Below are 20,815 nucleotides of genomic sequence, written 5' to 3'. Positions count from 1 at the left end.
CGATAGTTCGTAGCCATATAAAAGCAGAGTCCGGTAATTTTTTTTTCTTTTCTTACAGACGCCTACCAAATATGACTAGGATTGAAACGGCGAACGTTAAATTATTTGTTTTTCCAGATTTCTACAACCTTTTTTATACCCGTTTGAAGTTTAATCTCCATGTGTCAATTAGTGTGTGTTAGGCAGCTGTTTGTTTTTGGCGCGAAAAGTTTGTCTGGCAATTTTTACAACGGTTAAAAATCCTTGAAATTTTGTATGTCCAATGTAATCACGGTTTTGACATCGTTGGAGATGTTATAGACGTGTTTTGGGGAGCCTCTGTTATCGCGAACATAAGTATTTGAGTAGTAAGTTAAACATTCAGTGAAAGTCATGGAGACAATAAAAGCTTGCCTCTTGCGAGTCTCTTAACAATTTCGGTTAATCAGGATAACATCGAAAAATTTTATGAAACAGTACTTGAAAATCGTTATGCTGGCATCAGAGAGGTCTCAGAGGATCTCAACATCTCTTATGGATTGACTCAACATATTTTTGATAATGTTTTGGTTAATATTTTGGTTAATGTTTTGGTTAATGTTTTGGTTAATATTTTGGTAAATATTTTGTTAAATATTTTGGTAAATATTTTGGTTAATACTTTGGTTATTATTTTCGTTAATATTTTGGTTAACATTTTGGCTATGAAACGGGCAATGTTACCAAAAGACCTGAATCATTTTCAAAAACGACCTAGAGATCGCAAAAGAGAGGGGTAACAACGCAGTTAAGATCCCATGTACAATCATCAAACCCATCAGTAGTGGTGACGAGACTTGGATCTATAAATATGAGGTGAAATCGGTCCAACAATCTTGGATCTATCGTTCCAAAAATAATGCCAAACCGAAAAAAGATACGAAGAAAGCACTGAACATCTTTCCAGCTGAGGCTTTAATGAAGTGTATAGAAAATAGGATTAAGCGTTAGTAAGTTTGTATTAGCTCAGAAGCCTATTTTCAAGGTGATTTTTTACTTTATGTTAAAATAAGTGAAACTTAGTTAATTTTTTGTCAGTCCGGCTCAGTTAATAAATAAATATATTTCCATAATTCGTCAACAAAAATTTGTGTCGTGTTTATGCCTGAATTCAATTTCTGTTAGAATTACGAAAATCCAAAAAGATTACTATAGACCACACACCCTAATGTTTCTATATTTAACGCCCGCAATACGGAACATACATATTTGCAATAATCATTAGCACAGAGTGCTTAGTTTCCTCTAATTGTTTCGTACATAGCCGAGAATACAACAAAATAGTTGTATAAACACAATTAAGCAACTCCATATAATTTTAACATCCATTTACGAGATTTTTCTGATTTTTTAAGGGGTTTCCCTTTCGTTTCAATGCCAATACCACATGAGAATTACAAATCGTTAAAATTGAAATATATGCGGACATACTCGACTACTGTATAACTCTCTCAATAGCACCTCGAAAATTGGTTACTTTTTGGTTTAATTAGCCGGTTAATCAGTTAATATGACGTTAATATGATTTTTTTTATTATTTTTAATGGTTAGCAAAACATTTCATTCAAATAACCAATAAAAACAATAAAAAAACGACATAAAAACAGATGTTCCGTTAAGAAATAATTAACACGTTAGGATTTCGAACAACAAAAGCAAAATCCGTTATGGAGAGCAATATACTTTTTAGATGCAATAATGTGGCTGGTAAGAGAGTGAATCAATTAAGAAGAGAATTAAGTAGAGAATACTTTAGTATTTAATATAGAGATTTGTACAAACGTACGAGTATTTTATCAAACCAGTTGATAAGCGTTTAAATAAACTGACATTTTTTTGTTAAATAACAGGCCTTTCAAAAATGTAGGCTGTTCATGAAAACAAAACTTAATCTTTTCGCAAAGCTGGCAAAAATTTTAACTCAAATGACAAACATACATATGTAAACTATACAGTTATACTTATTTTTATAGAGTTACGCATACGTAATCGTCCGCTCGTGTTTATTATTGTTATTTTTGTACTTATCTCATATTGAAATTTGTTGCGATGATGCGCCCAATCGCTTATCTCCTTCCGACCATAGCTGATGCTGTGTTTTCATGCAAACACGGGTTTTTTATTTGATAACAGGGAAGATTACATTATTCCGAAAGCAAAGTGTGTCGCATGGCGGCCATATGGTTGATTAAATTCTGTGTCAAGTTCACATTTAGATTAGAATAATAATATTATCGTTTATTAAATAGAAAGAACTTTAGCTAAACTTTTGTTTTCCAAAGGCAATTACTACTTCAGAAGGATTGACAATTACTTCTGAGAGTTCTGTGACAATTTGATAGAAAACGCATCAAAAATGAGTGGCCAGAGAAAGTTTCGCAATTGGGTTAGCCTTTTCATCCTCTACTGACCGGCTTTTACCAGAAAGTGATTTAATAATCCCGTAGGACCGAAGTTGTTTAGATTTATATTTACCGTCTTAATACATTTGTTGTAAGCTCAGAACGCTTCGTCGATCTATGAAGTCCAGATGAACCACTTTTAGTAGTTTATGGGTAATGGTATGGTTTAATATGTGATCTATTCTAATGAGATCTATCGATTTTTTCTCCACCCTAAGACCTAACCATTTCTAGGTGTGGGATAATCGGTAATGTGGACATAGCAAGAAGTATCTATATCGTGAAACTTTTTCAGCAAAATTAGATAACAAAATCACCGACTGACTACCAGACCACAGCAGTGTCTTCAAACGGAGATCACAGCAATTAAGGGAAGTGTTCTAGTTCTACAAAGAGGACACTTACAGTAAGAAATTTATTTATACACACATATAACCAAGCAACTCTTAGGGTTTTATGGAAAAAGGAATGTCTTGATCTATTAGTGGATTTAACTTCTTATTATACGATAAACCTGCAATTGGTTCCAGTTCACAGTGATACTCTTGGTAATTGTGAATCAGTAGAACTATCGAGAATTGGCACCGCCTTATAATTAGACTATAGATATTTAACACTAGAGATCCTATACAACGATTATTCCAGAAGCTAGCAAGAGATATGAAAAGAAATGAATGCAGAACCCTGTTTAGGAAAAGAATAACAGCTAGAGGTAGAGAGTTTCTTGGCGATGCCTCGAAAGTTGTCCATATAAAAAATTTTATACTGATTAACTTCATAAAGAGCACAGGGTGGTTCAGTTAGAACATAATATTAGTGCCGTTTTGAGATTTTAGTTCTTCTAATGGTTTCACAATGGGATTCCCAAAAGCCTGGACGCATCGTCAGACATCAACACTACCTGCCTTCCTGGCTTAGCAATTTGGGCTGGCGGAAGACTACACTAAAACAAGATTTTTAGACATAACTTAGCCTACCAAAAAATAATCTAGACAATATAATTTAAGAAAAATCTTTCCCAATATTTATAAATTTAGGACCATACTGAAAGAATTTATAGAAATACTATATTTGATTACAAATACCTCAACTTTCTCTATAACAGAGCTCACTTTTAAATTTGATTCTTAACTGCTTTATTTTAAGCACAAAATCACCCGCCTCTAATTTTGGCTTCATAATTTCAAATCTAAAACGAGTTTCAAATATTCTACAATTTTTACTTTTACTTCATAAAATTGTATATGAAAGTATAAAATAAAACTAAACTTTGCTTTGAAGAGAATATATTTCAATGTAAAAACAAGCAAGTTAACAAAATGCCAAAAAAGGAAAATAGTAAAAAAATAATAATAATAAAAAAGATGCAAAATTCTAGGAGCAAAGAAGGCGTTGTCTCGCTACAAAAGCTGGTGACAATGAAGATAACAAAAACAACGGACACATAAGAGCTTTGAAGTTCAACTATGTTGTTGATGGTGAAACTATGATGACACATATTTTGACACATTAAAATAACAACAAAACAAAAAGCGAATTCATTACACTCAATCACAGATAGACAGCATGCGGCCATTGAATTATGGGTAAAATCCAGCGGGAAAAATAATATTTGTGTTTTATTTAGTCTGCTATTTCTGGGATGGAAAACTTAGCTTTTGGTAAACTAGATCATGTTGAATTTGAAGAAGCTAGTGTTTCTTTGATTTTATTAAGCTGTAAATATCTATATCTTTCAGCATCATTGTTCTGACCAATTCTTTCAAAGAAGGGCTAAATCAAAATTTTAATTTGATTATTTTAAAGCAAAAACTTCTAGGAAGGAGTAAGAAAAACTAAACAATACAAAAAAGTTCAATTTGCGTTCTTTTATTTGAATAAATCAACAAACGAATTAGAAATGGTTGAATATAGTTCAATTCTCAGATGCTGTTTGCATGTATATTTGAATAGTAGACCAGAATAGCGGTAAAATAACAAAGTAGTAAATAAAACTGGTCATACTTTTATAAGCACACTGTACGAGTCTCTGTTTGCTAGAGCGATTTTATTTATTTTGATGTCCAAAATGTTTCCCTAAAATGAGGAAAAGATTCAAAATTCAAATAGCTTCAAGTTTTAATTATTTTAGTGTTGGCAAGTTTAGTCTTTACTTAAAGCTTTAAACGAGTTTTTTTAGAAAACACTTTTTTCGTTCGTCGTTGCGATCGTCTCGCCTTCTCAAGTTCTAATCAATCCATTTATTCAAATAAACCGAAAATTTTAAATTTTTCATGGCCAAAAGGAATCAAAGAAAGGATTAAAGGAATTTGTCTGTACGTCAAATACGTTTATCAATTTGTATGCTTATTTTAGATATATATAGTCTATATGTAGATTAGGATATTGATCTTGGGAATACCGATCAGAAATTTTTCAAACAAGTTTTCCTCATCAATACATTTCACTCATTTATCAGAGTATCCTTCAAAGCGAAGACCACTGCTAGCATATGACACATCATACAAGGCTGAAGATCGGAATTAATGGGAATTATAGAAAACTTTTTCATTAGATGAAATATCTTCTAAAAATGTATGCTAAAGAATCTTATTTATTTGCGAAGAGTATTATGGATTCAAAGCAATCAGGACAACACATTAACAAAGGTTGTAAATCTGGACTACTACAGTGACATTAAAGAGTCAGTGAGTGAAATCTTAAAAGAACAAATTTTTTGCATTTCCTGTTCCCTTTATACCCTTAGAATTAATGTGAAACCCACTTCCACCATTGGAGGAGTTCAAAGGCCAAGAAATAAATACCAGCTCTGACATTCTGGAGGCTCAATTCACATCTACAGATTCATAATTTTTTATAATTTAGCCAGCAATGTGCCAGCAAAAGTTATATAAAAAAACATGGAAAAAATTAGAAAAAACATTAATTACCACTTTTTATTTTCCCTCAACATTTTTTTCGGTCATCAAGGACGATAACCATTCTCTTCTTTTCTATCACTTTTAAAGAGAAAAAATTCATTGTAAAATATCAAAAAAACAGGCCAGATTACCTAGTGGCCCCTTAAATGGACTAAACACTACATAAACTAAGATAAAAAAACGTAATTAGGGAAATTGCAGTAGCAAAGGGACAAAAAAATTTTCGAAATAATGGGAGTGGGCATCTAACCCGAAATTCACTGAAGACAAATCTTATAATAGCTTTCTGCTGCACAGTAAAATTAGTGAGAATCATGATTAGCAGCCCCGCCTCTCCCTATACAACAGTTTTCCATGGAGCCTAACGGCTGATAACTAGACGCATGCTCCAGAGACACTGCATTTTACGCGAGGATCCATGGGTGGGCTAAAGGGAGACCAGCATTGACATCGCTCACACATTGACCATAGCTCGAGGTCCAGCTACACCGATATCCCTGGGAATTTGATATACTCAATATTATCCTTGACTTTCTTACATGTTTCCACGTGCGAGAAATGGGCGGAAATCGGAATACTAACGCGCCCTTCCCTTATAACTTTCGAACATGTTTGTCAGAAAGAAATCGATGAATCAGTGAGATACTATGTTGGCCAAATTAGGAGCAAATCGTTTCCCTGATAACCTGGCATGCCTGTTTGTAAAAGAAAATGCGGTTGAGATCGGATAAGAAGGCAGAGCTTCTGTAGTCGCCATTTACACACTAAATGCAATGAGAATTGAGTGTATCTAGTAGAGAATTCAGTAAACTTGACTATTGTGTGTACTGTGGCGTGTTAGTGGTGTATTGCTATTGATATAAAATGAATGCTAAAATCGGGTCAGCAAATACATCCCTATGCCACCATTTTACTTAATATATAGCACACCAGAGCTTTCGGTTGGTTTTACATATAAATTAACCCCACATACAGTGATTTCCGACTTTTTACCTGACATTAAAACAGTGCAGGATAGGTGACAGTAGTGCTTGACATTTTCAATGAAAGATCCTTCAAAAGTGTGCTGCTAAATAAAAGGTTTATCAAATATCACCCGCTATTTTATCACTCACATCAGTACTTTATAAAGTGTTACGAGTAGTCGGATTTAGTTCAAATATACGCCGTTTCGTTCGATAATCTGGCTTTACATCTAAACGGCTGCTTGCGTCACCCTCTGGCGGATTTGCTTTTAACGAAGGGAAGACTGCGCAAAGATATCCGTGAATTTCGGCGTTGAGTAAGATTCCATTTTTACATTATAAACGCGAACAATATCAAACTAATCATACATATCATCAAAACCCTTCAAGATATAATATTCCCAGATGGAAATCTGGGCGCTTTATATCAAATTGATTTTCTGAGTTAGGATTTTCATGCATTAATTTGGCAGATCACGTAGGATTTCAGCGGAACCCTTAGTGTCAAAAGAGAAAGGTCTCAGTATCGCTTTGAAAGGCATTTTCAAATTAGTAGAGAATCGGATTGAGATTGCTTTGGGAATTATTTGAGTCTCTTTAAAAGCAAGCCACGAATAAATAGTTAAGCGTACCAACCTTAGGCAGATATTATGCTTAAACATATAAAGAGCTAAAGTTATTGTTTCTCCGATAAGTATTCAATTTATTAAGCGAGTGCATGAGTACTTATGTATATACAGTCGCTTCATAAATTGACAAAAGCTACACTAAATGACAACTAAATCACAAACCAAATAAAAGTTAATCATATATGGCCGTATCGAACAGGCCCGAACGAATAACTTCTCACAAATGTCAATACTGCGCTCACACATAAACACTTAATTTATATATTTACATAAATTGCGCATTACTTGCAACAACTCGAAGCAATTCAGATATAAAAGAGGCTCTAACCGCCACAAGCAATGTAGTACTACAGCGCTTTTCAAACGTAATTCCAATTTACTACCGATTTCTAAAATGGACAACAAGATCTGCTTTATTTTCCTCATGATTTTTGCATCTTTTACGGCTATGGCACTAGCACGACCGCAGGATTCGGGTGAGTGTCGGAATATTATATCACTCTATGTAAAATTAAATACATATTTATGTGCTTTCAGGCGCTTCATGCGGCCCAAATGCACAGTATACCTCATGCGGCACCGCTTGTCCGCCCAGATGCAGTGATAATCCTGCGGAGTCCACAGCTTGCATAGCAGTATGCGTCGCCGGCTGCCAGTGCAATTCCGGATATGTGCTGAACAATGCTGGCCAATGTGTGAGGAGGAGTGAATGTTAATCAAAATTTAGATTCTTAGATACAATAACATACAGCGCTATCCGTAAAGTTATGTTAAAAAAGAAGATTTTCATATTTTATCATTTTAATTATAAAAGGTGGTTTTGATGGATGTATATAACTCCATGTTTCAAATATAAAAAAATTAACAACTACTAAAATTGCCAAACTACACTTCAACTACGTGCTTTTGAATCGAATTTAACTGAAAACAGAAGTGTCGAAGTTTTGCCTCTAATCTTTTCTTGATAATAGAGTACATGAGATGTCAGACTAGTTTCACTCTAATAGTCTAATTTCCCAAATAGTTAACGAGTGTTTCACACAAATCCTCTCTAAACTCTCCAAAAGCCATTCAGTTTTTCAGTATTTCAAAATAAGAGAAAAACTATTCAAATGTTAATTCAATAATTTGTTGGAAAGGTGAGATTTGAAGCTTCATTTAACCGATTAAAAAAATTAAATTCGGGAAAGTTGAAAAAAAATTACAGCTGTTCAAAAATGATAAATAATAAAGAAAATCGTTATATTTTGAAATTTTTGTATAAAAAACGGAAGAATGCCACGCAAGCCACCAATGAAATTTGTGAAGTTTACGGAGGCGATGCTGTATCAGTTCGTGTAGCACAACAATTGTTCGCTCGCTTCTTCTGGTTCTGGAAATTTCGAAATATCGATTTACAGTGATAGAAGTTTTTCACTGATGGAATAATGTCTCTTGCGGAAAAATGGCAAAAAGAGGTCTACCAAAATGGTACATATTTGCAATCTACTATATTTTATGAGACAATGTTAAAACAATGGATCGCTCGTTGCCTCTGTGCTTTCAAGTGTACCTGTCCAACAGTCTTAAACGGACATATTAAAAAATTGGCTAATTAATTAAAAGATAAAATGTTAACTTAGGTTGCACGGAAGCTTTTAGTAATACCCTTTACAAATACAAAAGATTCCTTACAGATATTTGATTCTGTTATTAGTTATCCAAACTGAACAATTTATTCGAAAATTGAACTGTTGCCTTAGATAATAATCCATGCCAAATTCTGTGAAATCTCGTCAAATAGAAAAATTTCACACATATAATCTTAATTCATTTTCTATAATGGTACTGACAAATGGGCAGCTTCTTGAAGTACTAGTTCTCGTATTTGCGAACTGACTGACACACAGATGGACATGACTTAATCTACTCAGTTTGTCTCGCTATGACATTTATTTTATAAGGTTTCCGATGTTTCCTTCTGTGTGTTCAAACATCATGGCAAACTTCATCTACCCTATTCAGGGTATAAATAATTAAAGGTAGTCATATATTGTCGTATCTAATAACGCTGAACAAATAACTCCTCACAAATGTCAATATCGTGCTCACATATTAACAATTAATTAAGATGCATCACATACAGCAACTGGATGCAATTAGGGCGCCAATATAAAAGAGCCACCTCACCACCGCAGTAAAAGTAGTATTACTTAGCTTTTCGAACGTGATTTCTATATACTTCAGACTTTCAATATGCGCAACAATATCTGCTTTATTTTCCTCATAGTTTGTGCATCCTTTGTGGCTATGTCAATAGCACAACCAGAGGGTCCAGGTGAGTGTCGGATAGTTATATCACACTGTGTAGAATTAAATACGTATTTGTGTGCTTTCAGGCATTGCTTGCGGCCCAAATGCACAGTATACCCCATGCGGCATCGATTGTCGGCCCAAATGCAGTGATGATCCTAATCCTTCGGAGCCCACACCTTGCTCAGCAGTATGCGTCGCCGGCTGCCAGTGCAATTCCGGATATTTGCTGAACGATTTTGGCGAATGCGTGACGAGAAGTGAATGTTAATCAAAGTGAAAGACGCGGCGCTATCCTTATCATCTTTTTCTGGAGACATTCTGTGATTATTATTTGAAATAAGCAAATGAAGTTGTCAAACTAAAAGTTAACTTCGCTGGTTTTAGAATAGATTTTTACCATTTAGAAAAAAGGAGAATAGGAGGTTTTGTCTCATAATTTTTCGTAATTGTGGTATACATCTGGAGACTCCAAAGAAATTACATAGCGATGTTCTATTTTCTGAATTAGTCCATTTTCTAACAAGTCCTCTCTAAAATTACTAAACAACAGCTACACAGTATATCATCCTGATATGTTATGTAAATGTGGCTATTAAATTTATAAAAGTAATTATTTATTAAATGTAGCAAGTTTAGTAGTACACCTTCCTGTCCGCAAGTTAGTTTTTAAGAGATATTTACTGGTTTCCAAAAACACAAATTTGTTCATCAATGAATTTTTTTAACTAAGCCTTCTTAGCTTATTCGCGTAGCACTACTTGTTTCACGAAAGAAATTACTCTACAGTTTTAAGTTTTTGGAAAACCCGGCAAAGGATAGGTTAAATTGTGGATTCTAATAGGAATCTCACTCGGACAGCTTATAGCAATCATCCGTTACCCAGTACTCCTATAAAATTGATCAAAGAACTCCTTATTTTGTAAATCCAAAAAGAGCTTCGAACCCATCAAGAATGGATGAGATGGCCATGCTATGCCACCTGATTCGCCGAATGCACGACTACTGAGGTATTTCGATTTCGGTCTTGCAAGGGCTCAACAATTGAGGAAAAAGTGTCTATGAGGAACTTTACTAAGGACAAGTAGTTCAGAAGAGTGTTCTATACTAGTGTCTAGTGTAAAAGGATCTTGCGGTCGCACAGTTTGCCAGCTCCACGCTAATATCGCCGCTCTGCTGTCTAAGGATACTTTAATCGCAGTCACTTCTGCCTAAAATTACTACAATGATGCGGTAGCTTAAAGTTAAGTTTGAGGTAGAGCTGCTAACAGAAGACTTCCCCACCAACTTTCCATCCTAGCTCCGAAAAGCTGAATGCGCATCTTCTCCAGCGACTTCTCCCCGCCTACATATCTCTTGTAGGTATGGGAGTAGAAAACAGCTATCATGAGCAGCCTCTGTGACATTAGATCCAAGTTTTCAGGGATGTAATTAAAGGAGGAGAGAATTTCAAAGTTAAGCTTTTTAATCACCTTCATTTACCCAGAAAACTAGGGTACTCAAAAATAATTGTTATTAAATTGCTGGTTCCAAATGCCTAAACATGTATCGCCCATTTAATAATAATACCCAAATAGTTCTAGTCCCAGTCTAAATATGATCTTGATTCAGAATATAATCAAGCATATGATCGTAATGCGATAGAAGTAACTCTCGCACTAACGTTATCTCCTCCGCTATCAGCGAAAAACCCATTAGGTCATAAAAACAGCATCAGCTATGGTCTGGAGCAGATAAGCGATTGAGTACTTCGTCGCAAAACTTTCAATAGGCGATAACTGACAAATCACAATGTAGATTAAATGCGTCGTTTGATTTTTAAACACCTCTACCTTTTTTGAGAAATGCTTTCACTTTTTTCGTTGGCAGCTCTGATTGTTTAACAGGTCATTAAATCATGTTTTGTCTCAATTAAGTTGTTTTAAATCACATACTTGTGGTTAGCTTCGTATGAATTATCTACTGCTTTATTGTCGAATTATGAACAAAATGTGCAATTAAGCAAATAATTATAACTATAAATAAATTTTAAGTGGGCGTTATAGTTGTTGAGCTTCTGTGAATTACATTTTCCATTTTGCATTGTAAATCACACGAAAGGGATTTAATCATATAGTCTTGTCAATGGGTGTGAAAATTATTTTGAACTTTTTAATTGTTTCTACAATTATATATTTTGTTCTCAAAGTAAAATAACAAAAGTTTTTTTTTTTATTATTATTGTAAATATGCGAATAATAATGCTTTCATGAGATTGAACTTGCGGTAATTTAACTGAGATTTAAGACGAAGTCTTTACCGTAATGAGATGAATTGAGGTATTCTAATCTAGAGTCCCCCGAATTTCGAGCATTTTTGGTTTATGAATAAGCAAATATAATTGATATATTTGTTTTACTTTTTGGGAGTGCTAACTTTAGGTATAATTGAAAATTTTATATTCTTGCAACTTCGATCAAAGCCATCTTCAGCTGTTGAAAAAATTTTATATTAAAAAAAAGTTGCGAAATAATTTGTCATTCATTATTCGACGTCGACATCGTTAAGGGGTTACATGGGTTTACGGGTTGCAAGTAATATAATTTTTTTATTATCTTATATTCTACAAAACCTCTAGAATATTGTTCTAAATTTTCAAGTTGATCCGAGTAATAGTTTCGGAGATACAGCCTTAAGAACTAGTGCATTCGAGGTTAGCTAGGCAAAGTGCACCGTCTTTAAACGCGTTTTTCTCGAAAAAAATTGTTGTTGGAAGAAACCCGTATAGCCCCTTAATGGTTATTTTGTATCTTACTAACTTATATTGAAGGTCTTGCACGCACTTAGTTTTACTAATATATTGTAACCCGATCAACGAAATTTACACAACAATCAAAAGGTTATATTTTAGATGTGGAGTGGATATGGAAAATGACAGCCAGAGGATCGAAGTGCTTTGTATTAGATTGCCAAATATCTCCCTTCCGCCTTTTTGTCTTTTGAATTTCGTGGCTATGTATAAAGCGCTACAGAGCTCATATCTGGGAATGTTATACATGATGGTTATAAACGTGTAAACATGGAGTTCACTAACGCCGAAATTCACACTATTTTAAAGTTTTTCTTCGTTAAAGGCAAATCCGCTAGAGAGGGGTATTATGAAGTTGCCGTCTAGATGGAATAGATATTTGAACTAAATCCGATCACTGTAACACTTTTTATAAAACATTGGATAAGGAGCAAAGCGGAAAGGTTATATTTGACAACCTTATATTTAGCAGCAATAATTTTGAAGGAAACTTACATTAAAATGTCACACATTGTCACCATCCTGTACTGTTTAATATCAAGTAAAAAGTCGGAAATCAATATACTATATATGCTCTATTTAGGGAATGAGAAGAGACGGGACATTGCCCAACTATTTTCAAGAAATTTTATAAATATACAAATAACGTACTGAACGAAATGTTCTTCAGAATAACGAAAATCACTGTATGTGGGGTTAATTCGCATGTACAACCAACCGAAAGTTTGAAAAATGTACTATATATTAAGGAAATGGTGTATAAGGGATGTATTGACCTGATTTTATTTCTTTTTAGAAATAGCACATACTATTAACATGCAACATATGAATAATAATCTCACTGAGTTTCATTAAGGTTCACTTACCATAACCAATATATGGCATAAATATATATTGATATTGGTAAAACACTCTCTCTCGTTTTCTCTAAGATAAAAAATTGGGCGAAGAAATGAATTGAGCTTTTGCACTGCAACCTGTGATCTTTTGTACCGTCTTACACATATGCAATATAAAGTAAATCGGAAGTTCAAAAATCATTGTATTAGGTAAATAGCGGCTAAAAGAAGCCTTCATCCGATTCAACCCATTTTTTACAAACAGGCATGGTTATCAGGAAATGATTTGCTCCTAATTTCAATAACATAGTATCTCACTGATTCATCGATTTTTCTGACAAAATGTTCGTGTTAAGTGGGAAGTGGGTTTAGTTGTATCATTTCGCTCATTTTCGCACGGGAAACATAAGAAAGTCAAGATAATATTATATATCAAATTTGGCGATATCGGTGTAGTTGGTCCTGAGATATGGGGTTTTAATGTGAGCGATGTCAGGCTCGTCTCCTTAGCCCTCCCATAGGATCTCGGGTGTAAAATGTAGTGTCTCTGACGTGTTTAGTTATCGCGCTGTTAGTTTCCAGGAAAAATGTTATATAGGGAGAGGGCGGGGTTTTCATCTGATTTCATTAATTTCTATTGTGCCGTAGCTATTATAAGATTTGTCTTCAGTGAATTTGGGTTAGATGGCCACTCCCATTATTTCAAAATTTTTTGTCCCTTGCTACTGCAATTTCCCTAATTACGTTTTTTTATCTTAGTTTATGTAGTGTTTAGTCCATTTAAGGGGCCACTAGGGTAATCTGGCCTGTTTTTTTGACATTTTACAATTTTTTTTTTTTTGACTTTTTTTCTTAAAAGTGATGGAAGAGAAGAGAATGGTTATCGTCCCTACTAGAATCGTGAAAAAATGTTGAGAAATAAAAAAAGTAATTAACGATTTTTTTCTCATTTTTTTCTATATTTTTTTACATAAATTTTGTCATAACATTGTCAATAAATTATAAAAAATTATGAATCTGGAAGTGAACACTCCGAGCGCTCCGACCGTCGAGCGGTATTTTTATTTTCGGGCCTTTTTCGAAACCTTCCAATGGTAAAGTGGGTTTCTACATTAATTCTAAGGGTATAAAGGAACAGAAAATGCAAAAAACAAATTATTTTTTTAAAGATTACCCTACTGACCCCTTAATGTCATTGCAGTAGCCCGATTACGTCCTTCGTTAACAATAATTCCGATTGCTTTGAATCCATAATACTCTTCGCAAATAAAAAGATTCTTTACATACATTTTTAGAAGATATTTCATCTAATGAAAAAGTTTTCTATAATTCTATTAATTCCGATCTTTCAGTTTGTATGACAGTTACATGCTATAGTGGTCCGCTATTGATGTTTCCGACAAATGAGCAGCTTATTGACGAGAAAAACTTGTTTGCAAAATTTTCGATCGGTATTCCTAAGACTGATGCCCTAATTCACATATAGACTATATATACTAAACAAGTAGACAAAATGATAAACGGTCAGACGTACAGACAAATTCCTTAACTTTTTCGACTTTTTTTAAAATGAAAAATTTAAAATTTTCGGTTTATTTGAATAAATGGATTGATTAGAACTTGAGAAGGCGAGACGATCGCAACGACGAACGAAAAAAGTGTTTTCTAAAAAAACTCGTTTAAAGCTTTAAGTAAAGACTAAACTTGCCAACACTAAAATAATTAAAACTTGAAGCTATTTGAATTTTGAATCTTTTCCTCATTTTAGGGAAACATTTTGGACATCAAAATAAATAAAATCGCTCTAGCAAACAGAGACTCGTACAGTGTGCTTATAAAAGTATGACCAGTTTTATTTACTACTTTGTTATTTTACCGCTATTCTGGTCTACTATTCAAATATACATGCAAACAGCATCTGAGAATTGAACTATATTCAACCATTTCTAATTCGTTTGTTGATTTATTCAAATAAAAGAACGCAAATTGAACTTTTTTGTATTGTTTAGTTTTTCTTACTCCTTCCTAGAAGTTTTTGCTTTAAAATAATCAAATTAAAATTTTGATTTAGCCCTTCTTTGAAAGAATTGGTCAGAACAATGATGCTGAAAGATATAGATATTGCAACTTAATAAAATCAAAGAAACACTAGCTTCTTCAATTCAACTGATCTAGTTGCAAAAAGCTAAGTTTCCATCCCAGAAATAGCAACTAAATAAAACAAAAATATTATTTTTCCCGCTTCGTTTATAATTCAATGGCCGCATGCTGTCTATCTGTGATTATGAGTGTGTGAATTCGCTTTTTGTTTTGTTGTTATTTTTATTAGTGTCAAAATATGTGTCATCGCCGTTTGCCATCAGCTGCTCGTTGACTTGACAACTGAAAGCTCTTATTACTGTCGTTGTTTTTGTTATCTTCATTGTCGCACTGTTACCAGCTTTTGTAGCGAGACAACGCCTTCTTTGCTCTAGATTTTTGCATCTTTTTTTTATTATTTTTATTTTTTTACTATTTTCCTTTTTGGCGTATTTCGCAGTTAACTAATTTATGTCAACAGTGTTCTTGACGCTTTTGTTGTTGCTTGCTTGTGAAATATATTCTCTTCAAAGCAAAGTTTAGTTTTATTTTATACTTTCATATACAATTTTATGAAGTAAAAGTAAAAATTGTAGAATATTTGAAACTCGTTTTAGATTTGAAATTATGAAGCCAAAATTAGAGGCGGGTGATTTTGTGCTTAAAATAAAGCAGTTAAGAATCAAATTTAAAAGTGAGCTCTGTTATAGAGAAAGTTGAGGTATTTGTAATCAAATATAGTATTTCTATAAATTCTTTCAGTATGGTCCTAAATTTATAAATATTGGGAAAGATTTTTCTTAAATTATATTGTCTAGATTATTTTTTGGTAGGCTAAGTTATGTCTAAAAATCTTGTTTTAGTGTAGTCTTCCGCCAGCCCAAATTGCTAAGCCAGGAAGGCAGGTAGTGTTGATGTCTGACGATGCGTCCAGGCTTTTGGGAATCCCATTGTGAAACCATTAGAAGAACTAAAATCTCAAAACGGCACTAATATTATGTTCTAACTGAACCACCCTGTGCTCTTTATGAAGTTAATCAGTATAAAATTTTTTATATGGACAACTTTCGAGGCATCGCCAAGAAACTCTCTACCTCTAGCTGTTATTCTTTTCCTAAACAGGGTTCTGCATTCATTTCATTTCATATATCTTGCCAGCTTCTGGAATAATCGTTGTATAGGATCTCTAGTGTTAAATATCTATAGTCTAATTATAAGGCGGTGCCAATTCTCGATAGTTCTACTGCTTCACAATTACCAAGAGTATCACTGTGAACTGGAACCCATTACAGGTTTATCGTATAATAAGAAATTAAATCCATTAATAGATCAAGACATTCCTTTTTCCATTAAACCCTGAGAGCTGCTTGGTTATATGTGTGTATAAATAAATTTCTTACTGTAAGCGTCCTCTTTGTAGAACTAGAACACTTCCCTTAATTGCTGTGATCTCCGTTTGAAGACACTGCTGTGGTCTGGTAGTCAGTCGGTGATTTTGTTATCTAATTTTGCTGAAAAAGTTTCACGATATAGATACTTCTTGCTATGTCCACATTACCATTATCCCACACCTAGAAATGGTTAGGTCTTAGGGTGGAGAAAAAATCGATAGATCTCATTAGAATAGATCACATATTAAACCATACCATTACCCATAAACTACTAAAAGTGGTTCATCTGGACTTCATAGATCGACGAAGCGTTCTGAGCTTACAACAAATGTATTAAGACGGTAAATATAAATCTAAACAACTTCGGTCCTACGGGATTATTAAATCACTTTCTGGTAAAAGCCGGTCAGTAGAGGATGAAAAGGCTAACCCAATTGCGAAACTTTCTCTGGCCACTCATTTTTGATGCGCTTTCTATCAAATTGTCACAGAACTCTCAGAAGTAATTGTCAATCCTTCCGTAGTAGTAATTGCCTTTGGAAAACAAAAGTTTAGCTAAAGTTCTTTCTATTTAATAAACAATAATATTATTATTCTAATCTAAATGTGAACTTGACACAGAATTTAATCAACCATATGGCCGCCATGCGACACACTTTGCTTTCGGAACAACGTAATCTTTCCTGTTATCAAATAAAAAACCCGTGTTTGCATGAAAACACAGCATCAGCTATGGTCGGAAGGAGATAAGCGATTGGGCGCATCATCGCAACAAATTTCAATATGAGATAAGTACAAAAATAACAATAATAAACACGAGCGCACGATTACGTATGCGTAACTCTATAAAAATAAGTATAACTGTATAGTTTACATATGTATGTCATTTGAGTTCAAGTTTTTGCCAGCTTTGCGAAAAGATTAAGTTTTGTTTTCATGAACAGCCTACATTTTTGAAAGGCCTGTTATTTAACAAAAAAATGTCAGTTTATTTAAACGCTTATCAACTGGTTTGATAAAATACTCGTACGTTTGTACAAATCTCTATATTAAATACTAAAGTATTCTCTACTTAATTCTCTTCTTAATTGATTCACTCTCTTACCAGCCACATTATTGCATCTAAAAAGTATATTGCTCTCCATAACGGATTTTGCTTTTGTTGTTCGAAATCCTAACGTGTTAATTATTTCTTAACGGAACATCTGTTTTATGTCGTTTTTTTATTGTTTTTATTGGTTATTTGAATGAAATGTTTTGCTAACCATTAAAAATAATAAAAAAAAATCATATTAACGTCATATTAACTGATTAACCGGCTAATTAAACCAAAAAGTAACCAATTTTCGAGGTGCTATTGAGAGAGTTATACAGTAGTCGAGTATGTCCGCATATATTTTCAATTTGAATGATTTGTAATTTCTATGTGGTATTGGCATTGAACAGTGAAACCCTTGAAAATCAGAAAAATCTCAGTAAATGATGTTAAAATTATATGGAGTTGCTTTAATTGTGTTTTCTATACAACTGATTTTGTTGTGTTTCCTGGCTATGTACGAAACAATTAATTAGAGGGAACCAAGCACTCTTGTTAAATGATTATTGCAAATATGTATAGTTCCGTATTGCGGGCGTTAAATATAGAAACATTAGGGTGTGTGGTCTATAGTAATCTTTTTTGGTTTTCGTAATTAACAGAGAATGAATTCAGGCACAAACACGACACAAATTTTTGTTGACGAATATAAACAGGTTTGTTATTTATTAACTGACTGACAAAAAATTAATTAAGTTTCACTGATGAACATAAAGTAAAAAATCACTTGAAAAATAGGCTTGAGCCAATACAAAACTTAACGCTTAAATCATTTTTCTATACACTTTATTAAAGCCTCAAAGTGGAAAGATGCTCGGGTGCTTTTCCGTATCTTTTGGTTTGGTATTATTTTTGGAAACGATAGATCCAAGATTGTTGAATCTGATTTCTGTTCATATTTATAGATCCAAGTCTCGTCACCTACTACTGGATGGGTTTGATGATTGTATATGGATCTAACTGCGTTGTTACTCCCTCTCAAGATTCTAGGTCGTTTTTTAAAATGATTCAGGTCTTTTGGTAACATTGCCTGTTTCCATAGCCAAAACAGCGAACCAAAAATATTAACGAAAATAATAACCAAAGTATTAACCAAAATATTTACCCAAAATTATTTAACAAAAATATTTACCGCAAGATAACCAAACATTAACCAAAATTAACCAAATATTAACCAAAACATATCAAAATATAAGTTGAGTCAATCCATAAAGAAGATGTGTTGAGATCCTCTGAGACCTCTGATGCCAGCAATTGATTTTTCAAGTACTGTTTCATAAAATTTTTTCGATGTTATCCTGATTAACCGAAATTGTTAAGAGACTCGCAAGAGGCAAGCTTTTATTGTCTCCATGACTTTCACTGAATGTTTAACTTACTACTCAAATACTTATGTTCGCGATAACAGAGGCTCCCCAAAACACGTCTATAACATCTCCAACGATTTCATAACCGTGATTACATTGGACATACGAAATTTCAAGGGTTTTTAACCATTGTAAAAATTGCCAGACAAACTTTTCGCGCCAAAAACAAACAGCTGCCTAACACACACTAATTGACACATGGAGATTAAACTTCAAACGGGCATAAAAAAGGTTGTAGAAATCTGGAAAAACAAATTATTTAACGTTCGCCGTTTCAATCCTAGTCATATTTGGTAGGCGTCTGTAAGAAAAGAAAAAAAATTACCGGACTCTGCTTTTATACGGCTACGAACTATCGATTCGGCAGCATTTCTTAATATTATTTTGGGAATTCTTATGTCATAACAACGTTATTGTTGTTGTAAAATAATGAACACTCAAAATGTGCTAACTCGCAAAATCAGCCATTGTTAAGATAAAAGCAGCACTGAAAAATCCAAGATAATGCATGGCACATGTTCGAATAATGACTATATTATAATATATGAATAATTGGCAGATAATTCCAACTTATCTGTCAATAATTTGCCTGTTTAAATATTTTTAAATAAATACAAGTACGTTGAAGCTACCGCTTAAACAATTGTATTTCTTAACTTGTTCAATCAACTACTAAATTTCAGATTCGTTTTTAAAATGAATACAAAATTCTGTGTGCTGGTTTTGCTCGTTGTTTGCATTGCTAGTTTTGTGTCGGCGAAGCCACAAGGAGGTGAGTTTCGATTAAATAAAGTAGTGAAAGTGTTGAAGCCGTGGAAGCCTAATATTACTTTGTTTCCTTAGACCTTAAAGCCTCTACCGACTGTGGGGAAAATGAAGAATACACAACCTGCGGCAACGTCTGCCCAAAGAGATGCGTAGGAGGCCTTCCTTTCTGCTCACTGCGCTGCTTCATTGGTTGTCGTTGTAAGAGTGGTTATGTGTTGAATAAAGAGAACAAATGTGTGCTTCAAGAGGATTGCTAAGTGATAAATGTTGTTGAGAATAATTATGCAATATTTTGAAAAAAAAAAAAAATTATTATTTTTTTATTGTTGCATTTTCACTGTTTTAATTTTGTGCTGTCTGCCAGCTGTAATAATTACTGTGAAGCAATTATTATGAATACTTAATACTTAAAAATATATATGTATTTTACAACTGGTGATTAAGATAGAAGCATGAATTATGTTTTCTTGTTATTGTGGTTGTCATATTGTATTTCCGATACATGTGAATGAATACTTTAAGAAGTTTATTGAGGTGTTCACTATTAACAGTTTATTTGTCATGTCTTATCGGAAGCGGAAGTTATGTGTAAAGCTCAAATGAATTTTTTTTAGAATAGTATGAGTTCATGTGTGATCGTAAGTTATGGCTAAGTATTTTCTTTTTGCCTTGTCAAGCTTGCTTCTATTTAGAAAATATATTGAATTAGCTTATTCTGCTAGACCCACTGAGGTCCAAATTCAAGATGGTCGAAAAGAAGTGTTAGAAAAGCATGCAATATCTGGCAATTTGTTCAGTTGTTACACTCACTCCTTGTTTTGAAAACTTATCAAGTATCGTTTCACAACCAAAAGCGTTCGCGTTCTTAACACTTTTTTTTTGAATAAAACGTGGATAAATTTTTGTAGGTATTATTTTATTGGGCTTAAATGAAGTGATGTCTAACTGTTGTTCAGATATTGAACCAAAATATTCTCAAAATTCACAACTCTGTTAATATGCTGGAATAATTCATAATTGCAAGCCTACATTCATGTTCCGAGAAAGGCTACAACACTTGACTAAAAATTCATTTCCTGTTTTCGTTTCCTAGAAGAATTTTAAGCAACAGTTATTTTTTAGGCGTGGATGTATTTAGTTTTCGATGAGGTCAACCTTTTTTCGGAGATAGTCTTTTTGACAACAGTTGTACTCAGTTTGTCTTGCCATTTCATTTTGAGGTATGTCTGCTCCGGAACAACGGTTGAAAATTGTGCGAAC

The 20,815-nt window shown here is 33.5% G+C and overlaps 3 protein-coding genes across 3 annotated transcripts; all 3 read left to right on the top strand.

Moving 5' to 3' along the window:
* The first annotated feature begins 7,229 nt into the window (after positions 1 to 7,229).
* On the top strand, positions 7,230 to 7,831 carry LOC120770272 (chymotrypsin inhibitor-like). The gene is made up of 2 exons (XM_040097585.1): positions 7,230 to 7,411; positions 7,473 to 7,831. Exons 1-2 carry the CDS (start codon positions 7,330 to 7,332, stop codon positions 7,649 to 7,651), a joined length of 261 nt encoding a protein of 86 aa, XP_039953519.1. The 5' UTR covers positions 7,230 to 7,329; the 3' UTR covers positions 7,652 to 7,831.
* Positions 7,832 to 9,140: 1,309 nt separating this feature from the next.
* LOC120770268 (chymotrypsin inhibitor-like) lies at positions 9,141 to 9,599 on the top strand. Its single transcript, XM_040097582.1, has 2 exons — positions 9,141 to 9,252; positions 9,314 to 9,599. Exons 1-2 carry the CDS (start codon positions 9,171 to 9,173, stop codon positions 9,496 to 9,498), a joined length of 267 nt encoding a protein of 88 aa, XP_039953516.1. The 5' UTR covers positions 9,141 to 9,170; the 3' UTR covers positions 9,499 to 9,599.
* A 9,844-nt stretch (positions 9,600 to 19,443) lies between these two features.
* On the top strand, positions 19,444 to 19,835 carry LOC120770275 (chymotrypsin inhibitor-like). The gene is made up of 2 exons (XM_040097589.1): positions 19,444 to 19,559; positions 19,631 to 19,835. Exons 1-2 carry the CDS (start codon positions 19,484 to 19,486, stop codon positions 19,810 to 19,812), a joined length of 258 nt encoding a protein of 85 aa, XP_039953523.1. The 5' UTR covers positions 19,444 to 19,483; the 3' UTR covers positions 19,813 to 19,835.
* The last annotated feature ends 980 nt before the right edge of the window (positions 19,836 to 20,815 follow it).

This window comes from Bactrocera tryoni, chromosome 3 (genome assembly GCF_016617805.1).
Source record: "Bactrocera tryoni isolate S06 chromosome 3, CSIRO_BtryS06_freeze2, whole genome shotgun sequence".
Classification (NCBI taxonomy): domain Eukaryota; kingdom Metazoa; phylum Arthropoda; class Insecta; order Diptera; family Tephritidae; genus Bactrocera; species Bactrocera tryoni.
The sequence above is the reverse complement of the archived record's forward strand: the minus strand, read 5'-3'. Positions and strand labels throughout refer to the sequence as shown.